This window comes from Syngnathus acus, chromosome 12 (assembly GCF_901709675.1).
Source record: "Syngnathus acus chromosome 12, fSynAcu1.2, whole genome shotgun sequence".
Classification (NCBI taxonomy): Eukaryota; Metazoa; Chordata; class Actinopteri; order Syngnathiformes; family Syngnathidae; genus Syngnathus; species Syngnathus acus.
Window position 1 is genome coordinate 4,716,424 of NC_051097.1, and position 19,615 is coordinate 4,736,038.

General features: G+C 40.6%; 1 protein-coding gene and 1 long non-coding RNA gene across 10 annotated transcripts in view; one reads left to right on the plus strand and one right to left on the minus strand.

The window, feature by feature from the left end:
• dnm1a (dynamin 1a) overlaps positions 1 to 19,615 on the plus strand; it is a 33,325-nt gene that overhangs the window by 13,347 nt on the left and 363 nt on the right. For 2 of the 9 annotated variants that reach the window (XM_037265958.1, XM_037265957.1), the window contains exons 13-23: positions 59 to 110; positions 411 to 422; positions 1,612 to 1,641; positions 1,912 to 2,025; positions 13,517 to 13,626; positions 13,800 to 13,911; positions 14,052 to 14,066; positions 14,743 to 14,913; positions 14,989 to 15,230; positions 15,365 to 15,547; positions 18,090 to 19,615. The exon at positions 18,090 to 19,615 is cut by the window's right edge and continues 363 nt beyond it. In XM_037265958.1, coding sequence (XP_037121853.1) covers positions 59 to 110; positions 411 to 422; positions 1,612 to 1,641; positions 1,912 to 2,025; positions 13,517 to 13,626; positions 13,800 to 13,911; positions 14,052 to 14,066; positions 14,743 to 14,913; positions 14,989 to 15,230; positions 15,365 to 15,547; positions 18,090 to 18,120 — 1,072 coding nt within the window. In that variant the 3' untranslated portion in view covers positions 18,121 to 19,615. Of the gene's footprint in view, positions 1 to 58; positions 111 to 410; positions 423 to 1,611; positions 1,642 to 1,911; positions 2,026 to 13,516; positions 13,627 to 13,799; positions 13,912 to 14,051; positions 14,067 to 14,742; positions 14,914 to 14,988; positions 15,231 to 15,364; positions 15,548 to 16,108; positions 16,146 to 17,065; positions 17,105 to 18,089 lie in introns of those variants that run through there. The other 7 variants (XM_037265965.1, XM_037265964.1, XM_037265963.1 and 4 more) reach the window with 5 other exon arrangements.
• On the minus strand, positions 6,286 to 7,165 carry LOC119131480. Its single transcript, XR_005099673.1, has 2 exons — positions 6,918 to 7,165; positions 6,286 to 6,794 (listed from the first exon to the last, which is right to left on the minus strand). It is a non-coding gene; the product is annotated as an uncharacterized LOC119131480 (long non-coding RNA).

Genomic DNA, 19,615 nt, shown 5'->3' on the forward strand with positions numbered 1-19,615 from the left:
TTTTGTGCCCTCTCTTTGTACTCGTGCTTGCATGCTAATGTTTGTGTGTTTTGTGCAGTGCCCAGCAGAGGATCAACCAGATGAACAAGAAGAAGGCGGCTGGGAATCAGGTGATAATACTGTCCACCATGTTGTTTTTTTAGCGGATCTTTAGGCTCTTATCACCCTGACGACAATAAAATTATTCAAGTTTGTGCAGTATTTGCAATTGCTGGCGCAGATCACGATGCTACGGTGATAATTCTGCTTTTGCATGACTCGCATCCTGAAGAATTTTACAACTTTGTGCGTTCTTTCTCTGAGTTTCTTCTGCTCTTCTGAGCTCTCCGATTGTCTTGTATTTTCTTCCATGTGATTTCCTCTTGTGTGTTGCCTCTCCTCTTCTATCTGTGGCTTGTGCACTGCTTCAGGATGAGATCATGGTGAGTAGCGACTGTGCACGTCCGAATAAATTTATATGAAAATGAATATACTGTATGTCTTTGCAAAAGGTGATGTGTGCGAAATACGCTATGGGCTACCAATAGTTGGGCTGGTGACTGTGGTGGAAAACCCTCGGCTGCTTCCTCTTCCCTGATTATTAACATTATTTTGCTCACACATTTCTATCACACGATGATCACTATGCTAAAACCTGCTTATAAATTACACGAAGAAAACTACCACGCAACCCATCTCCTGTCAGTTTGACAGTCGTCATAGCAACCACCCAGGTTGGGGTGCGGGAAGGGCAAAGGTTAGAGGTGCGGTAAACAGAGTGGTGATCTGTGCTTCCTGTTTACACGTGGATGTAGTTGGCCCTTAAAGACCCTCGACTGCTTCTGTTCTCCATCTTAGCGTGACTTTCTACTCCATCCTCATACTACATGGGAAATCATTTGTCTTTTGGCCTTGTGTAAGTAAACATTTCAAAGTGATCAGTGGTCAAGAGATGTGCATTTTTTGAAAGCCACAGTGGAACGAACCTTTAAGGCCGTTCCAGAACACTTCAGGACCTTCAGCGATTTATATGGCTTTCCAAACAATTTTCCCACAGGAAATATTGCCAGTAGAAATTCATTTCAGCGTCAAGCTGTCGCCACCGTTAAACTGTTATGAACACTATGGGCAATGATTTAACATTTGGAAAGGCTTACGAAGATTTTTTTTTTATTCTTAAATATTCAATCACACTAGGGTAAAAAGAAGTAATCTACCTTAAGATGCAGCTTACATCTTGTGTGGATGCTTTGATTCTCAAACGCAAAAGAGAAATAAAACGCAAATTTGCGAATGCTGAATTGTGAATAAGCAGGGGTTCGCTGTAAACATTTACGTACTTGAATCATTTGGCTGATATTGTATTTCTTTTGGTTATATGCTCATCATTTTTGCACATAAAGAATGAAACATATTCCTGCATCTGACTGCATGTTCTGAAAAGGGCATTTGGACAAATATCCTCCCGTCTCATCCCCGCTAATGCTTGCTGTCCCAGCAGCCCGCTATGACATGCAGGCTTTTTGACCACCAATGCACACTGTATGTATAGCAAATATATGTACTTGGCCGCTTTCATGAAAAGCCCTCGTTGGCTTCGAATTGTAACATTCTCTCCACATTCTCATCCAGCCGGAGAGAGGAGTTAACGATCGGTTCAAGGTAAATGAAGTCGCACTTCACGTACCGTGTGTGTTTTCAATAGATACTATTGTTGTGCCGCAGATGTAGTGAAAATATAGATACCTTTGTGGGTCAATTTATTAGGTACACGAGAGATCCATCAAAAACGATAATAGTTCACAGGCTTGTAATATACAATACAGAGGTTTCTTGCTGGTGTACCTAACGTTGCGGCTGGTGAGTGTCAGTGTGATGTCACTTCTTGTGTATCGCCAATCGTGTTTCACGTCCTGTCTGTACATTGCCCAGGTGATCCGAAAGGGGTGGCTGACCATCAACAACATTAGCATCATGAAAGGTGGAGCCAAGGAGTACTGGTTTGTCCTCACTGCAGAGTCGCTGTCCTGGTACAAGGATGACGAGGTGTGTTTCACTCTCTCACGCAATTAGAAAGATTTAGAAAGAATATTTGAGAAAAAAAAACAAGCATTAACATATAAAGACAAAAAGCTCCAAATTAATCAAAATAGAATTATTTTTTCAATTATTATTATTTACATGTACATTACAATACATCCATAACATAATCTTTGTCAATTTCTTGATAATGTTCTCAATATTTTGGAGGTGATATAAAGTTTTTGTAATTCTTCCAACTTTATCGAAATTAATATTTTACTAATTACCGCCTCATCATTCATCACCTGAAGATAGATTAGTTTATGGATAGGTAGGAAGGTAGGTCGATTCATATTTTATTCATCTCGTAAAGGAAATAAAATAAATGCGCGGTCGTTTTCACCCAAACCTGAACCAAGAGGAACAATTTCTGTTACTTTAATTTCTTCCTTCTTTTCCACTTTGTGCTCCAAAAGTTCATTCCAGCGCCTCTCAGTTGCTTTTTTTAAGTCAAGTTCAGCGGTTTTTGAGTACGTTTGAGCCAACACATTTTGGTACTGGGCGAACTGGTCAAAGAAAGGTCCCATGATGCTTAGTGGAACTTTTCGGAGCGAGCCACGCAGTCTCACTGTCTCCAGGATGTAACCGCTCATATGTTTGCATGTGTGTGTTGTTGTGTGTGTGTGTATGTGTGTGTGTGTGTGACCGAGAGCGCAGGAATGAGAGAGAGAGAGACAGAGAGAGAGAGAGACGACCGTTTTCAAAGAGTCAGGACCCCCCAACATGTCAGACACCAAAAGCTGGCATCCACATGTGCATACCAAAGCCCCCAGCCCCCCAACCCCTGCTCCTTTTGCCCTGCCCTGATCCAAATTGCACACACACACACACACACACACACACACACACACACACGCACGTACACTCACACACACACACACACACACACATTATCTGCTTCTAATAAACATACTTCATTTCAAAGAGGGTGCACAATGCAAGCGGACTTGTTGGGCAGGACGTGAGGGTGGGAGATTCTGTCTTTTGTTAGCCGGGTACCGTACACGTAACTAGGACCATGTGGGAGGGCGAAAGGTTGATGCGGACACGATACTTTTCATCCTTTTTTCCTCAGCTTCGTATAAATTGTACATTAACTCCCTGTGTATTTATTTAATTAAACTTGGAGGTTGGGGGAGGCCTCATGTTACCATGTGGTCTTGGTGTCAAATCTCAGTGCCAAGGACGAAGGATACCATTGATCAGAATCCGAGGACCTTTTTTCTATCAAGACATTTTATTATTTGCAAATATTATAGTTCTAAATTTACAAAGGCGCCCACAGAAAAGGGAACACACTGTAGGGCTGGTATTTCTATTCATAACAATAAAGAACATTTGAGATGGAAGTGTTTTCAGTTACAAACACGTAATGGAACCAAATAAATTCATAAGTCATTTCATAATTCATGGCTGCTGTACTGCCATCGAGTCCTCTGTCTGCCGTGCCTCCCAAATTTAAAGGGGCCATTCTTTACTACATTTACTTTACTCTACTACATTATGGGCCAAATCAAATCCTTTCATGGCCCATGTATGGCACACGAGCAGCAGGTTGCGCACCCCAGGCCTATACAATCACACAATGCTCATCCTTAGTGGTGCTTGCCCATTACAGTTAGATACGCAAAAAGCACAACACAAATGCTTGTGGGGTAGAGTTACAATGCAACGCACACAAACACACACACAGAAAATAAACACTAGTTACTATTTAAAAAATAAACCTTTTATTAGTTGGCCTCTTGTCATGGGGAAAACCCTTGCTGTAAGTCTGGCATGGCAGCACACACTAACCAAAACATCCTGGCACTGCTTTTTGGCTTGGATGTTGTTATTTCTATGTGTGTGTGCGTGTGTATGTGCGCGTGTGTACATGTGATTCACAGCCTCCTGGTCTATATTACCACAGGACATGCCGATTCTTTGAATCAGACGTCTTGATGTAGAGGGAGATGCGAGGAAAAGAAAAAAAGAAAAGATAGCTGGAAACAAAAGAGAAATGAGCATAAAAGAACCACATGACTATGATTTTATAGACTTCCAGCACGAGTGGTATTCATTTGTTCGTATTAATACTTTGGACGTAAATGAGTGCAAAACTCTATTGTCCTGATGTGGAAAATTTTATTTTTTTCTTAGCGTAAACAATCAGTTAGTAGCTGACTACCATCCTCGCCTTTCTTTTGTTAGAGTACTGAAGAATTAAGAAGCAAGGAAGTGTTGAAAGTAGCATGACAATTTCAAAAGTAGTTTGGACATCCTGCAAACTGTAGTGGCCTCTCCTTTAAATTATTTGCCTCACCCCAGATGGATACCTCCATTCCGCCTATTCATAGGACTTTTAGAATTATGGGCACTGATGAATTATATTGCTAATCAAAAAAGCAGCACCTATGAAGCCCGTCATCAGAGGCACAAAGCCCCCGACAACTTAGCTCCAAGCATCACAGGGAGAAGATTTCTTTTGTACAATAATCAATTTCATTTCATTTGAAACTCTAGTGGGATTTCACTTTTTTTTAATATACATGACCGCAACCATTCAAAAGTCTGGTGTCACTTGGACAAGTCCTTGACTTATAATAATAATAATAATAATAATAATTATAATAATAATAATAATTATTATTATTATTATTATTATTTATTATTATAAACACTCCTTTTGTTTTAGAAATAAGGACGTTTTGAGTGAACCCTATACTTTTTAGTTGTGTATATTTTTTAAAATATTGTCATCATTCATTTGTGTGGAAAATTCAGTGAATCTGCTGATATTGATATTCCCCCCCCAAAACACAGAGTCATTGAAAAACATGCTTATTAGTCATAAAACAAAAGAAAAAAGAAAATTACCTCGTGGTTGAGCTTGGGGTTTTTCACGTTATTTATTAGTTTTTAAAATTTATGCATAAAAAATATTAGCTGCGTAGGTATTCATTTGCAATATTTTCTTTTTTTTCCCTTTTTGCAGTGACATGCTAGAAAGCTTCTTTCCCCCGTCGGACTGCGTGTGCATGCGTGCGTTTGCGTGAGTGTGTGTGTGTGTGTGTGTGTGTGTGTGTGTGTGTGTGTGTGTGTGTGTGTGTGTGTGTGTGTGTGTGTGTGTGACTGGGCTTCCCTGATGCTGCTGAAAGGCCGCCAAAAAGCCAGACTTACCAAGTGATCCCAGCAGTAAACATCTTAAGGGAGAGAGGGTGGGCTTACATCACACTCACATGCCTTCTCAAAAGTGTGTGTGTGCATGTGTGTGTGTGCATGTGTGTGTGCGTGCACACGCACGCCTGGGCTTTAAATGGAAACAGGCCTGGTGGTTTGTGGTTTCTGATGCCGCTCCGAGGCGGGACGCCGTGTTTGCATTGTTGTTGTGTCTTTTAAGAGTGAACTCAAAATGCTGTGTAAAGGTCAAGTGTACCCCCAACCCCCATTCGGGGTAAACATGGTAACAAACGAGGCAAGGGGGAAATCTAACTAAAAATGAGCTCACACACAAACAACCGCGGACGATTTCTCTCGTTTTTTTGGGAGGGGGGGGAGTTCTATTTAGAGGCTTTTAAAAATAAGAATAAAGTGAATGAGACAATGACAGAGTGAGCACGCTAAACATTTTTGTGTGCTCTCTGCACATAACGTAGTCATTTGAGGTGGAGACATAATTGTATGTGTTGGCCACTTTGGGTTTGTCTATTCATATACTGTATGGGTGAGCCTTTCCTGACTACCATCCTCGCCTAAATTTAAATATACTTTTTGTTTTTTAACCCTTTAGGGACCATATTGGTTCACATGGACCATTCTTAAATAACATCCATCTGCGAAATTATTTGATTATTACCGTAAAACACGGAAAACATATGCTCCTTTATAATAGTTAGAATACGATCCTAATGAAAATAAATTCTAAAAACAATTATAATATATATATATGCATATATATATGCACCATTATAATAGTTAGAATATGATCCTAAAAATAATTATACATTTTAAAAACAATTATAATCTATGAAATAATTATCATTTTTAATATTAATATAGTTATAATGCAACACATTTTATATTTAATTTTTAAGGAAGTTGCTTTTGGTGTCTCAAAATATTGTACATATCACAAATGTTAAATAACAGGAGCATGAAATTTTATTCAAATCACAATTATAAGGATTTGATGTACTTGATGTGTTAGATTCATGAACTGTTAAAAAAAAAATCAAGTAACGGTTACGAATGGGAAGGATCTTTATTTCAGGTTTTTTTTTTTTTTTTTTACAAGTTAAACATAGTGCTCAGGTGACATCAACAGTACCATATCTGGGTCAGTTTCTTTAAGGATCTTGTGGTCTAGTCAGAACAACTCAAATTGATTCTCTCGCTTCTGAAGTCGGGCTGGGGATGCTTCCCAAGTGTTGATTCTGGTCTCGTGCTTCCCCGGGCCAGCCTAACCAATGTGCAGACTACTGTACAACCACTACTTCCTGAACAGGTAGTCTGAACACTGGGCGGGCGGGCCGGGCTTGAAGGATGCTGGATTGTTTTTATTTGGAAGACTTTTCCTGGGAGAAAAAAAAGTGGAGCGCATGCTTTTGCTCACCCGAGTCCATGAGGGGTACATTTCGAAGAGGGGGGGAGGAGAAGGAGGAGGAGAGGTGAGACGGAGGTGATAGCCACTGATTGGCAGATTTCACGACGTTCCCTCCCCAGCATCCCGCTGTGCGGCGCATTCCAGACATCTGTGGAGAGGAAACACGTTGAAAGCTCGTCTATTTCTGTCACATTCACAAAAAGTCTGCAGGAAAATTTTCAACTACGAGACAAACGTCCCAAAATTCTCCTCTTCATCTAAATATAATTACCTGTAGCATCTCTTCTTCACATCTTTAGGTCCCATTTTTTTTTTCTTGGCTCCTCATCTTCCACATCGACATGAATAGGAAATGGTTAAGCCTGGAATGGAAAACTTTCCCCATTGTTTGCCTTCCTAAATAAAAAAAAAAGGCACTCCACTGCGTCCACCTTGCTGGAGGCTTGACGTGGCAGAGGACTGACCACCAACAAGTTTCCCCTCCAGGAGACAGAAGGAGGAAAATGGGCGAGCGGGAGAAAGAGAGGAGATAGGGAGAGAGAAAGAGGAGGAGCTCCCATTTCATTCCCCCCACCCTCCCATTCTCTAACCCTTTCGACTTCCTCTGCACCCTCCCTCTGATTTGTCTTAACCACCCCCTTAACCCTCCCCTTTTTAGCCCTCGCCGCCTCCCTCGCTGGCTTCCAGGGAGAAAGTGGAAGTTCAAAGGTGAACAGGAAGTGAGCGCCATTCATTCTGTCGTAAAACTTTTTGATCATCCCGTAGCGTCCCTCCATCGAGCCTACTCTATCTGTGCATGATCAATGATGATTTTCGGTGGATGAGGTGGTGTGGATGGGAGCAAAGGCCCCGGGTAGGAATGTCTGCGTTTTGTTGGCGAGCATGGCGGGGGTGGAGGAGAAGGAGGAGGCCTTGTAATAACTCCAGATGTGCGGCCCTGCGGTCTCCATCGCACTCTGGCTCCCTCTGTTTTTGCTTCTAAAGCTGATTTCCTCTCGCTGTCAGGGCTGAATAAAGAAGCCTTTATGCAGGCCCTCGTTACACACATGTGCATGAAGAAAGGGGGTAGGGGGGGTAACGTATAGGGGCTAAATCAGAACCAGAACAAATGAATGTGCACATACTACAATACAGCGCAAAAGTCTTTGATTTTCTTGTTGTAGCAACACGATAACCATCGCGTACAGTTTGACCCTGGCGTGCCTTTGTACACCAGCACAATGGATTTCCCCTCAAAGAATTAAACGTGAAAAACAAATATTGGTCGTTCACATAAATATGGAGTCTTTCTTTGTGATTCTTGAATTTTGTCTTCAGTGCTCTATTGGGTTTAGGTCAGGACACTGACTTTGACATTGCAGAATATTCTCTTTACATTCCAAGTCTTGAGTTGCTTTCCCAGTGAGTCTGAGTTATCCATTCAACCTATCCACTGAATTAATCAGACAGATTTTATTGGGTTTCTATCAAATGCTAATCAGCTCGGGAAATGGTTTTGTTTGACACATGATGTGGTTTGAATTGGAGCATGCCAAAATTCTGATACATGCTGAACATAGTTTCATTTCTGCAAATAATCTAATTAGCCAAAAAACAAAGTTCTAATTTGCCTCGCTAACTTTCAGTGTGAACTGCCGGCAGACAGGGGTAACCGGCGCTATGTTTCCAGGTGTGTGCGCTTGGTCATGTTTGTGTGCGTGCATGTGCAGAGGTGGTGGCCAAGTACGTGTGTTTGTTTTAGCTTTGGTTTCTGAGCTCGGACCTGAGCTCCAAATCAAAGCAGGCACGCTCCCATGAGAGGCCAGTCGGCAGTACAGCCAGGGAAGTAGGGATGTGGAATGAGACAGAATGTGCTGAAGAAAAAAAAGAGCTTGAAGTGATTTCAAGCTAAGAGCATGCACAAAAATAAAACTTGTGCTTCAACACCAAGCAGATCGAGTGCTTTCTTAATGTGTAGATTGTTTTGAGTGTTCATTTTATGTATAAAGTCAGGCCGAATAATTTTGAAAAATCTCAATTGTGCCTGATCATATATTGTGGTTTTTGGGCGAGGGGTGGTTTTGTTAGACTGATGAGTCACATAGCTAACGATTGAATATTTTTCCTTGTGTAAATTATGAAACCAATCCAGCACATTTTTTTGCTGGTACAAAGACCTCAGAGAAACAAAGACTGGCAGACTTGAATACAAACAGAGCCAACTAGAATGGAGAGGAAACCACCTAATTCTATTCTACTCACAATTATGTCTATTATGCGGGGACTAAATTTACTTTGTTTCCTGTTAGTGCTCGTTCTGATTTCTGTCGTGTTACGTTCTGGCATTTTTTTTTTTCTCTGAGAGAATTTGCTTTGCGTTTGGATGCGTGTAAAAAAAACATGGTTGGGATGAGATAGAGGCCTCAGAAGTACTGACTCACTGTATAACAAAGACAATTTTAACATTTAGAAACCAAAATGGTGGTATCCCCCTATTCTGGCCTAAAACGGTCTTATGTCGGTAATTGTTGTAACCCACGGCCGTGTCCTTTATGAACCACCCCCTGTTTTTCCAAACTAAAGTAGCCCCAAGGTTGCTTTGCTGACCTTCTGCAGAAGTAAACGCAGCACGAGTAATTAAGTGATTAGCAATTAGCTGCTAAACAGGAAGTCGTCACCTAGCTGCCAGCCCGAATACGATGAATGAATGTATCATTGTCAGTGGTGTTATACATAATTTCTTTTAAAACTTCTTTCAACAATAGCTTTTGAGTTATTATAAAACTGCATAACCAAAACAAACCTTAGCTAATTGAAAATTAACATTCATTGTTCTCTTGCAAGGCAGAAATTGTGTTGACGGCAGTGTTACCAAAGCATGTGACTAAACTATTTCTTCTACATTTGGCGTTTTCGTTTCTGCTGCTACCCAGTAAGAAAAACAGAATTATTTTCATGGTGGACAGCTTTGATTAGACTTTTAATCGAGACGAATGGGCTCCCTCTCATTATCAGATATGACTCGATTATAAACGATGTGCTAGAAATCCCACCACCCTCGTCGTTAAGATAACGGCCGTGTATTTTTAACACGAGGCTCACGAAGCTCATTCCGATCGTATATCACTCGGCCTCACCGATTAAAAATCTTGACGTGTGGCTTTCCTTAAAAAAAAAAAAAAGTCTGGATGACGACTGTACATGTTTTGGTGCTTCCTTGGTGATTGCAGCTTTTCAGTTGGGTCAGATTCTTTCTAAAAAAAAAAGGCAGTTTTTCTTTGAAATTGCGACAGATCTGCTTGTCAAAAAAACATCTACATAGAGTCGTGAATCTGTGTACAGACGCAACTCAATATGCAACGGCAATGGCGGACGAGCGATGGGAGGGAGAGGAGGTGAAGAGGAGGCTTGTGAAAATTGCCGCTGGCTGCCACCCAGGGCCCAGTCTTTGTGCTAATGACGGGTTAGAAGCGATGTTATTGCTCCCAGATGCCCTGCGGCTTCTCCATAACCCCTTTGATGCCCGACTCAAGTCACTAGAACTTCTATCACACTCACATCCCCGGGTAGACAAGAAGCCATCATCAAGCTTCTTTTAGGCTTGCTCCCATCGAACCATGCTGAATTGGTAAATGTGTCTGTGCATGGCCAACCTTTCAATAGTTTTTTACTTTTATTCAACATGGTGAACTTCCTCTGGCGTTTCATAATGAGCACGCTATTACTCACTAACCAAACAAAAGAATGGAAAGTACTTTGCACTCGCGCAACAGCTCCAAACGCCGCAGGCGGCTTTTTTTTATGGCTTTGTGTGTGATGGTCCGCCTGAGTGTGACTCAAACAAGCGTCACTTTGGAAGTCACTGATGCCGCCTCTCACTGGGAAGGAGCCTCACTGACAAAAACACTCATCAACTTGCTTGTTGCTTCCTTTTATAAAGCATCTTTTTTAGTGTCTCTCCAAATTTTGCAGGTTATTTATTTTACCACTATAAAAAACAGGGAAAAAAAACGAATTTTTGTGTATTAAAATAAAACTGAAAACCTCAAAATATAAACACAATTTTTAAAATATATTTTTTATCTAGAAAAACTACAAAAAAAAGGTTAAGGACCAGCTTGTAATAATAATGCTAAAGGACTTATAGAATAATCCTAACTCTAAATGTTAAAATTTCTTTCCTTAAACCTAAAAAAAATCATCCAAATGTTAAAGAAATCAGGTACTGCATAATATTTTTGCTGTATAGTACTGATGATTGCCAATGGCATATGATAACGTGACACCAAAATGTCCCCTGGGCACCACATAACTCCGCCCCTGATCTTGGGGTGGATTGGTAGTTTCTCCAAAAACTGGGAGATTTGTCAGGGAAATACACCCACTTAAGGGAATTATTCTTTAAAAGCATAGATAAGATGCATCAAGTCAGCAAAGCCTCGTTGAACTTGATAAAGCATTTGCTAATCCGGAGACAGGAAGCCTTCAAGGTGGCTGAGATGATTGCCAGACGAGTCCCATCAGGATCGTCTTTCGCCTCCTACTCGTCCTCCTCTCACTTCGGTAGCTCAGGTGTCTCCAAAAAAGACGGAAGCCAACGACCACGAATCATCTCAACCACGCAGCTCCGAACATTAGATGTAGCAAGAGCGCTCGGACAAGAAACCTCCGTTGCCACATCAGCTTGAGGCTTATTTACCTCCAGATGGCTGGCTTGGAACGAAGCATAGCTAGAAAAAGCACATTTTTGACAAGGTGACCTCAAAGCGCTCCAATGTGAATCCCTCAATGGCCTTAATTGCTTGAAGGTGGAATTTTGCCATTTCAGATGAGTCAGGCGAAAATGATTTGCGCCTTTGTCAAACAAATACTGCTGCTGCCCCTCAATTTTCTTCTGGCCTGCGCTCAAATCTGCATTTTTGTATTCTGCACACACATGCACACAAGAAGTCATATCCAGTATATTTCAGGAAATCTAATTATGCTCTGAAGTTTTCTATATGCTGCTTATCTTGGCTGGAATTTATCGCAGCAGATGGCAAAATGCTCAATTCGAGGCTTCACACAAAAGTTGGTTTTGAAAGGTCTCACAAATATTTGCGAACGAAATTGTCTGCAAATGCTTGTTTGTCTAAATCTGAATTACTGTAGCTGCAATCCCCTGGCTTGGTGACCATTTTTTTTAAATGAATGCTATAGAAGAAGTCAACTAAAAATTAATTTAATAAAGCAATACAAACAAAAATGTGTAGGCACAACTGTGACATACCTTTTTTTTTTCATTGGCCAATGGGGCAGTGCTAATGGAGCCCCACAAATTCTACCCAGCAACAAGCAAAAAAAAAGAAAGCTTTGTCAGCAATTTGTTGCAACAACATTTCTGCGTATAAAATTTAGTTCATAGCTTCCTATAAGCTCCCTTTGTTCCAGTTTAACTTATTCCAACTTGCACGGAAAGGGACTCCATTCACCTCCTGTTGCACTGCTGCCGTCTGTGTTTAATAGCCACAAGAGAGGAAAATGTATGAATCATTCCCAGAGAGAGGGAGAAACCAGAGTAACAAGACAAAGCAAGAAATTCTGAAGTCTACACATGATTTAAGTCGGCATTCTGCGGCCTGGGGGCTACTTTTAAATTTTTATACAGACACCTGGTGGGTGCACTGATGCTTTTACATGTGCACGTGTGTGCTTATGTGTTTTACATATATTTAGGAATTGCAGACTGCACAGGTTTTCAATGCTTTGATGAAAGGCACACACACGCACACACACACACACAGATTTCCTTGAAGACACACACTAGTTTGGGCAGGGCAGGCTGTGGTCAGCTGGCCAGATGGCTTTAAGCTTAGTTACAGACTACCAATGTGTGTCTATGTGTTTTTATAGAAACTTGCTCAACCCGGACTTATTTTTAGATATGCTCTCTGTTCATAATTAAGCATTAAAAAATGTGCGCACGTACACTCTGATTTAATGCGTATGTAAGCGAGGAAATGAAAACTTTAATGTTCCCCGATTGGACGCATGCATGTCGTATGCTGAGTGCACATTGAGGAGGACACATTCTTCCTCTCTCTCGCTCTCTCTCTTTGTGTGTACGGTATGTGTTTCTCATTTGTCGCTGGCCTTCGTTTTACTCCCCTCCGCCGTAATCAAAACCACAGACCTGAGTGCACAACTTTCCCATCCGTCTCATGTGTTTTTTTCCCTCCCTTTTTTTAACGTGCTGTTAAATTTAATATGTAAGATTTACTCTTGATACCCCACAAGGTTCTCCATTTTCTTTTAGTTCCTATACTGCACTTGTACTGTACATTTAATGCAAATTATGTCATTTCATAGTAGGGCTGCAATTTATAATATCGGTTATGTCAATAATCGAGTAAGCTGTTGATTATTTTGTCATTTTATCCGAGGATCAGATTACGAAACAAATTTTAATTTCTATACCGTTATGTAAAAAAAAAAGCAAATTAACAGTGCAAGAACATAAATTAAGATTCAGTTACTAGTTTGGAACATGTCAGAAGAAAAAGGGCAAAAATGTCGATATCTTCTTCCAAAGTAAAAGCAAATGGAGAATATTTTATATTGATTCAACAAAACTTTATTATTTGCTTGTATGGTGTACTGCGGAAATTTGAGAATATTTACTGGTGATAGGCTAGAATTCTGAGGATTTGCACAATTTTAAATAAAATGAGGTCTCAAAAACGACGAATCGATTATTAATTGTTATTCATTAATTATGAAATCACTTAATTGATAAATCGTTCCAGCTCATAAAAATAACAAAAATATCGTACATATAAACAAAAATATCATCAAATTCACGTCACAACTATTGCGTCCAAAAAATGTGTCTCTCTTTGTCTCCCCCTGCAGGAGAAGGAGAAAAAGTACATGCTGCAGGTGGACAACTTGAGGCTGCGGGATGTCGAGAAAGGCTTCATGTCTAGCAAGCACATTTTTGCCCTATTCAACACCGAGCAAAGGTTTAACTCCAGCTATTTAATAATGTTAATGTTATTGTCAAAGAAATATCTTAATTGTTGTATTCTACATTCCTCGAAAAGACTTCTAATTTTTGTGCAATGCTTGAAGAGCAGACATTGTATCTGTAAAGCTGAAGTGTGTGATTTTAATGCTTTCCATGTGTAAACCGCAGAAATGTGTACAAGGACTACCGGCAGCTGGAGTTGGCCTGCGAGAGTCAGGAAGACGTGGACGCGTGGAAGGCCTCGTTCTTGCGAGCCGGCGTGTACCCTGAACGTGTCACGGTAACACACTAGCACAGCATTTAGCATGAGCCCGTTACTGGTTTATTTGGAGTCTGTTTTGTCAATTGTATTTCGTCTCTCATGTTTCCTTTTTGTCTTTTTTCAATATCTGTTTTCCTCATCGCTGTTTGATCTTGTAGGAAAAGGAAGGAAAGGTATGTGCCTCTAGTTGACATCTTGATTCCTCACTCTTTGCCGCATTATTTTTTTAGTCATTGTATGTGACTTACCGTATTTTACGGACTATAAGGCCCACGGGACTATAAGGCGCACCTTCAATGAATGGCCCATTTTAAAACTTTGTCCTTATATATGACTATAAGGCGCACCATTAATCATGTCAGATTTTTAATCCAAATCAAATCATTCTCCATTTTATCTTTTTTATTAAAACTTCAGACGCAACAAATTACTTTATAATCACAAAATAATGATCCATAGTCTTTTTGATTCATGATTCATAGTCTTCAGCGGGCCACTTATGATTGATTTCATGACACAATGCTTCGGGACAGTTTAAATTTCGGAATTTGGTCCATATATAAGGCGCACCGGAGTATAAGGCACACTGTCGGCTTTTGAGAAAATTTTAGGTTTTTAGGTGCGCCTTATAGTCCGGAAAATACGGTAGTTGTTTTTTTTTTTGTCACGTTATCCTCTCTATAATGCAGTGAAATGTGGACTTGATAATAAATTGCTATTACACTGCTATCAGATCTTAAATGAAACTGTTATTAGTCATTTTTGTTGTCATGATTAGGGATGGTCGGTACAATGTTTTTTCAGACCGATACAAGTACAGGTGTTTCTTCCCCCGCTTTTTCTGTACAGAGCGACACGGGTGACGAAAACGGCTCTGATGGTTTCATGAACAGCATAGACCCCCAGCTGGAGCGTCAGGTGGAGACCATCCGCAACCTGGTCGACTCCTACATGGCCATCGTCAACAAAACAGTCCGCGACCTGATGCCCAAGACCATCATGCACCTTATGATTAATAACGTGAGATCTTCATCTCCGGAGCTCGGGGAAACATTTTTTTGAAGCACACTGTTAACGTTCTGTTTTGCTATCCAGTGTAAAGAGTTCATAAATGCTGAGCTGCTGGCCCAGTTGTACTCGTGCGGCGACCAGAACACACTGATGGAGGAATCTCAGGAGCAGGCGCAGCACCGTGACGAAATGCTGAGGATGTACCACGCCCTGCGAGAGGCACTCCACATCATTGGTGACATCAGCACGACCACCATCACCACAGCTATGCCGCCACCTGTGGACGACTCGTGGCTACAGGTCCAGCGGAGTGGCTCTGGAGGAAGGTGAGGGATAAACTCAAAGCTGACCAATTCAGAAGTCTGATTTGGATGGGATAGGGTTTGGGTTCCTTGACTCTGAACAGGAAGACAAATGTACGGATGGCTGCACTGTCTTCGTTGTCGTCTCCTTCCTCCAGGTCTCCAGCCACTAGTCCTACTCCAAATCGCAGGGCGCCCCCAGCTCGTCCTGGTTCCCGTGGGCCTCCCCCTGCCGGGGGACCCCCAGTCCCGTCCCGCCCTGGGGCTTCTCCAGACCCTTACAGCGGGCCACCACCCACAGTGCCCTCTCGCCCAAACCGTGCACCCCCGAGTGTGCCCAGGTGAGTTAAAACCAAAGTCTTTCCATTTCTCTGTCCTCTTGAGAATTTAGTTGGATGTCATACCAAAAAAAAAATCAACTTATACGCTTTGATAGTAATTCATTATAAAAACGTGATATGGAATTTTAGCTACTGAGCAGACACTGAAATCAGGATAATAATTGATTTGCTCCTTTTCCTGCCAGACTGAATGTTTCTCATGTTAACCATGGCCAAAAGACTCCGAATCATAAAACCGATATTGTCGTACCCCTGTACAGGAACAGGAGAGAAACAAACAATTTCAAAGACAACGCGATAAGAGTTTTGGGACAAGTTACTTCATAAACATGAATTTTAAAACAAAATCACGCTTTTGTGCTAGGTACCAAATATGGATATTTTAAGTGTGGTTGTGTTTCCCCATTCTTACTCTGGAATAAATATAGAATGTTCAGCGTTGTTAATTTATTTAATAATAATTATAATTTCATAATTCCTACATTTTCCTACTAAATTCTCATGAGGACACCTAAAGTATTGTTGTTAAGATGTTGGTGTGGATCCTCTTGTGTTGCTAAGGGGCATGTGAAGACACCCGGACGAGGGCGTACAGGAGGTAAATAAAAACAGAGGAGTAGTTGTTGGTACGACATAGAAACAGAGCAACTAGTGTAAGCAGCATCCTTGTCTATAGACTGTCGTCCCACTCACAAGCAGTATCCTCATGGTAAAATCTGTGCGTTCAAAGCATGCCAGGAATGATGGATAAGGAATAATTTGAAATCCTTTCTGTTTTTCCACTATGCCTGTCCCATTTGTTAACGTCTCGCTATGTAACTTCTTGTTTCTGTCTTTTTCATATTTTTCTTTCTTTCTTTCTTTCTTTTTCTTTCTTTCTTTCTTTCTTTCTTTCTTTCTTTCTTTCTTTCTTTCTTTCTTTCTTTCTTTCTTTCTGTCTGTCTGTCTGTCTGTCTGTCTGTCTGTCTGTCTGTCTTTCTTTCTTTCTTTCTTTCTTTCTTTCTTTCTTTCTTTCTTTCTTTCTGTCTGTCTGTCTGTCTGTCTGTCTGTCTGTCTGTCTGTCTGTCTGTCTGTCTTTCTTTCTTTCTTTCTTTCTTTCTTTCTCTTTTCTGTCTGTCTTTCTTTCTTTCTTTCTTTCTTTCTTTCTTTCTTTCTTTCTTTCTTTCTTTCTTTCTCTTTTCTGTCTGTCTGTCTTTCTTTCTTTCTTTCTTTCTTTCTTTCTTTCTTTCTTTCTCTTTTCTGTCTGTCTGTCTGTCTTTCTTTCTTTCTTTCTTTCTTTCTTTCTTTCTTTCTTTCTTTCTTTCTTTCTTTCTTTCTTTCTTTCTCTTTTCTGTCTGTCTTTCTTTCTTTCTTTCTTTCTGTCTGTCTGTCTGTCTGTCTGTCTGTCTGTCTGTCTGTCTGTCTTTCTTTCTTTCTTTCTTTCTTTCTTTCTTTCTTTCTTTCTTTCTTTCTTTCTTTCTTTCTTTCTTTCTTTACCTCCACATGCTTACTGCCACACGACCATGCTTCTTTCCACAGAATCACTATCACTGACCAATGAGGACTAACTTTTTTCCGGTATGTGGTGTTGTCTGCCATTTTCATCGTCAGCATCGACCACGGCTGCCTTCCTTGTTCCTCCTCTTCTTCCTCTCTCTTCATTTTCTTTTTTTTCTTTACTCATTTTTTTGGTTCTCTTTTCAGAGTGCTGCATGGGAATACACGTACACACACAATCGAAAACATTTATTGTGTGACTTTTCAGCATTAACCCAAATACAAACCCCACCTACCCCCCCTTCAAGTCAACTGTTAACCTCCATTTTGTTGATGTTTTGTGTCATTGTCATGTGCGGAGATGTTCCATGACTCGATCTCCACCAATCCCTATAAGCAACCATTTTGGAAAAGCTGACAAAAAATTCCCTTACATAATGCAGATTTAGTCTGTTAGCAATATGAGGTACTTAAGTTTATAGCTTTGCGTTAATCTTTGTTTGCGCATTGAAAAAACATCCAGTCTCACTTTTTTGCTATTGGTTTTGTGTTACAAACAGCGCAACGACTGATGAATGCTGTAAATCATAATTATAAAAAATTAAAATTATACTTGTTTAGATTATTTAGCCTATCTTAGTCGACTGATTTTCTTTATTTTTTATTTTTTTTAAACCTGTATAAAATGTTATGTGAGGTTTTACACAATGTCACGCTATACTTGGCCACTAACTATTTTAATCATTAGCATTTACAGTATGTGCTTTTTGTGCAGTAGGGAACTGGAATCAAAGTAATTTTATTTATACGTTACATTTTGGCCAGTAATTTCCTTCGTCTTTAAGACGTGCTAAGCTTTGCTAACAAGCTGTTACAACTAGCAGTGAGGACTATAAGTGAGGGTTACCAATGGTTGTTGTGTGTAACCCACAGTTCCTCCCTGAGATGTTGTGTTTTATTACGCATGTTTCAACATAAGGTGGCGCTCTGACAAGTCCAAATGACCAAACATTTAGTACACCAATATGTAAATTCCCCTCCGCCCTCTTTGTGTGTCCCCCAACAGTCGGAGACCCCCACCTTCACCGACCCACTAGACCTCCAAGCTCCTTCTTCCTACCCTTCTTCTGTCTCTCCTCTTTGGGCCGACGACATTACCTTCTTGTCTTCTGCGGTGGTGGCTCCATCCTCTTGCTCCTACCTCCATCCCTCAAACAGTACCACCTGTCAACAATGCACAAATTCCTACACTTACTTGCTGCATGGTAACACACAGATCCCCATTAAAATAATGTGAATATATTATAGACGGTGTATGACATTGTCATGCACACATAAAGCCAAGTTAGCCTCTGTATCGTAAAACTAAAATAAAGCAAAACTACTCACTGACCTGACGGAACGCTAAGTGAACTTTCATACATACCTGCTGCATGACCCACAATATCAAACAGGCTCCATTGAAATGAACTGTGAATATATTATACAGTGTGTATGACAGGGGTGGCATTTTCCTTTAGCAAACAAGTTGTCATACTTGCATAACAGCAATTATAACTCACCAGACTGATGAAGGGAAATCTCAGATGGAATGGGGATGGGAGAAGAAACGTTTATAAGCTAGCCATTTTACCCATTATGCAGTTGTATGCTAATTAGGTTAGCATCGGCTTGGTATAAAAATAATTTGTGTAGTAAGTCTTGTGGGCAGATCACTTTCCATAAATCACTATAAGCGCCATTTCTGGTTCCATGGTTATCATCACATTTTTCCTGTGGGCCATCACTGGTACTAATACATAGAAAAAGCCAAAGAAAAAAGCAAAACAAACAATTTTCTCTTGTAGATGAAGGTTTGCTGGAGTCACACATGATGTTGGCTTGAACTCTGTTGTAGGAATGGATGACCATTACTATGACATCATCTTTGCATGACATCCTCTGACCATATATGGTTGTCTGACATGCTCTCTTCTTGATCTGCACAGCAGGCCAACAAAGGGGCGCTGTTCGAACTCTAGAAGACACCTCACACCCCTTCTTTTTCCATCACTCTTCATCCATCATCCACCACTCACTCACTCCACATTTCTTGCACAGAAGCTATGCAATGCAGGAAGTCCCTCCTCTCTCCCTCCCCCCTATTTCAAAGCACCATTTATGATCCTCGGGTGAACAAATGAAACTGTTACCTTGTTAAGGCGGGATATTAATAAAAAGTGCAATATGGTAGCATGTTTCTGTGCTGGGACCCACCTGTATAACCCCTCTTTAATTAATTGGTTTGTTTTGATTTTTTACCATTTTAAAAACAAAATGATCATCTGCCCTTTTTTTCTTTTTCTCCTTTTTTGTTGGCAGTGGTCACGGGGGTGATTGAGAGGATACGTTCCATGTACACGATTCTCCATCTGTTTGGTTTACTGTCAATTGTGCTGTGCCGTATTTTTGGAGCCCTTCAAACCGGTGATGTCATCAGTCAATCAATAAGCCCACCCACCCCTATCCTCTTCCAACACTTGTGCATCTCACACCTGCAAAAGCATGCATGGGACATATCTTTACTGTTATTCTGTATATATGTGTTGTGCA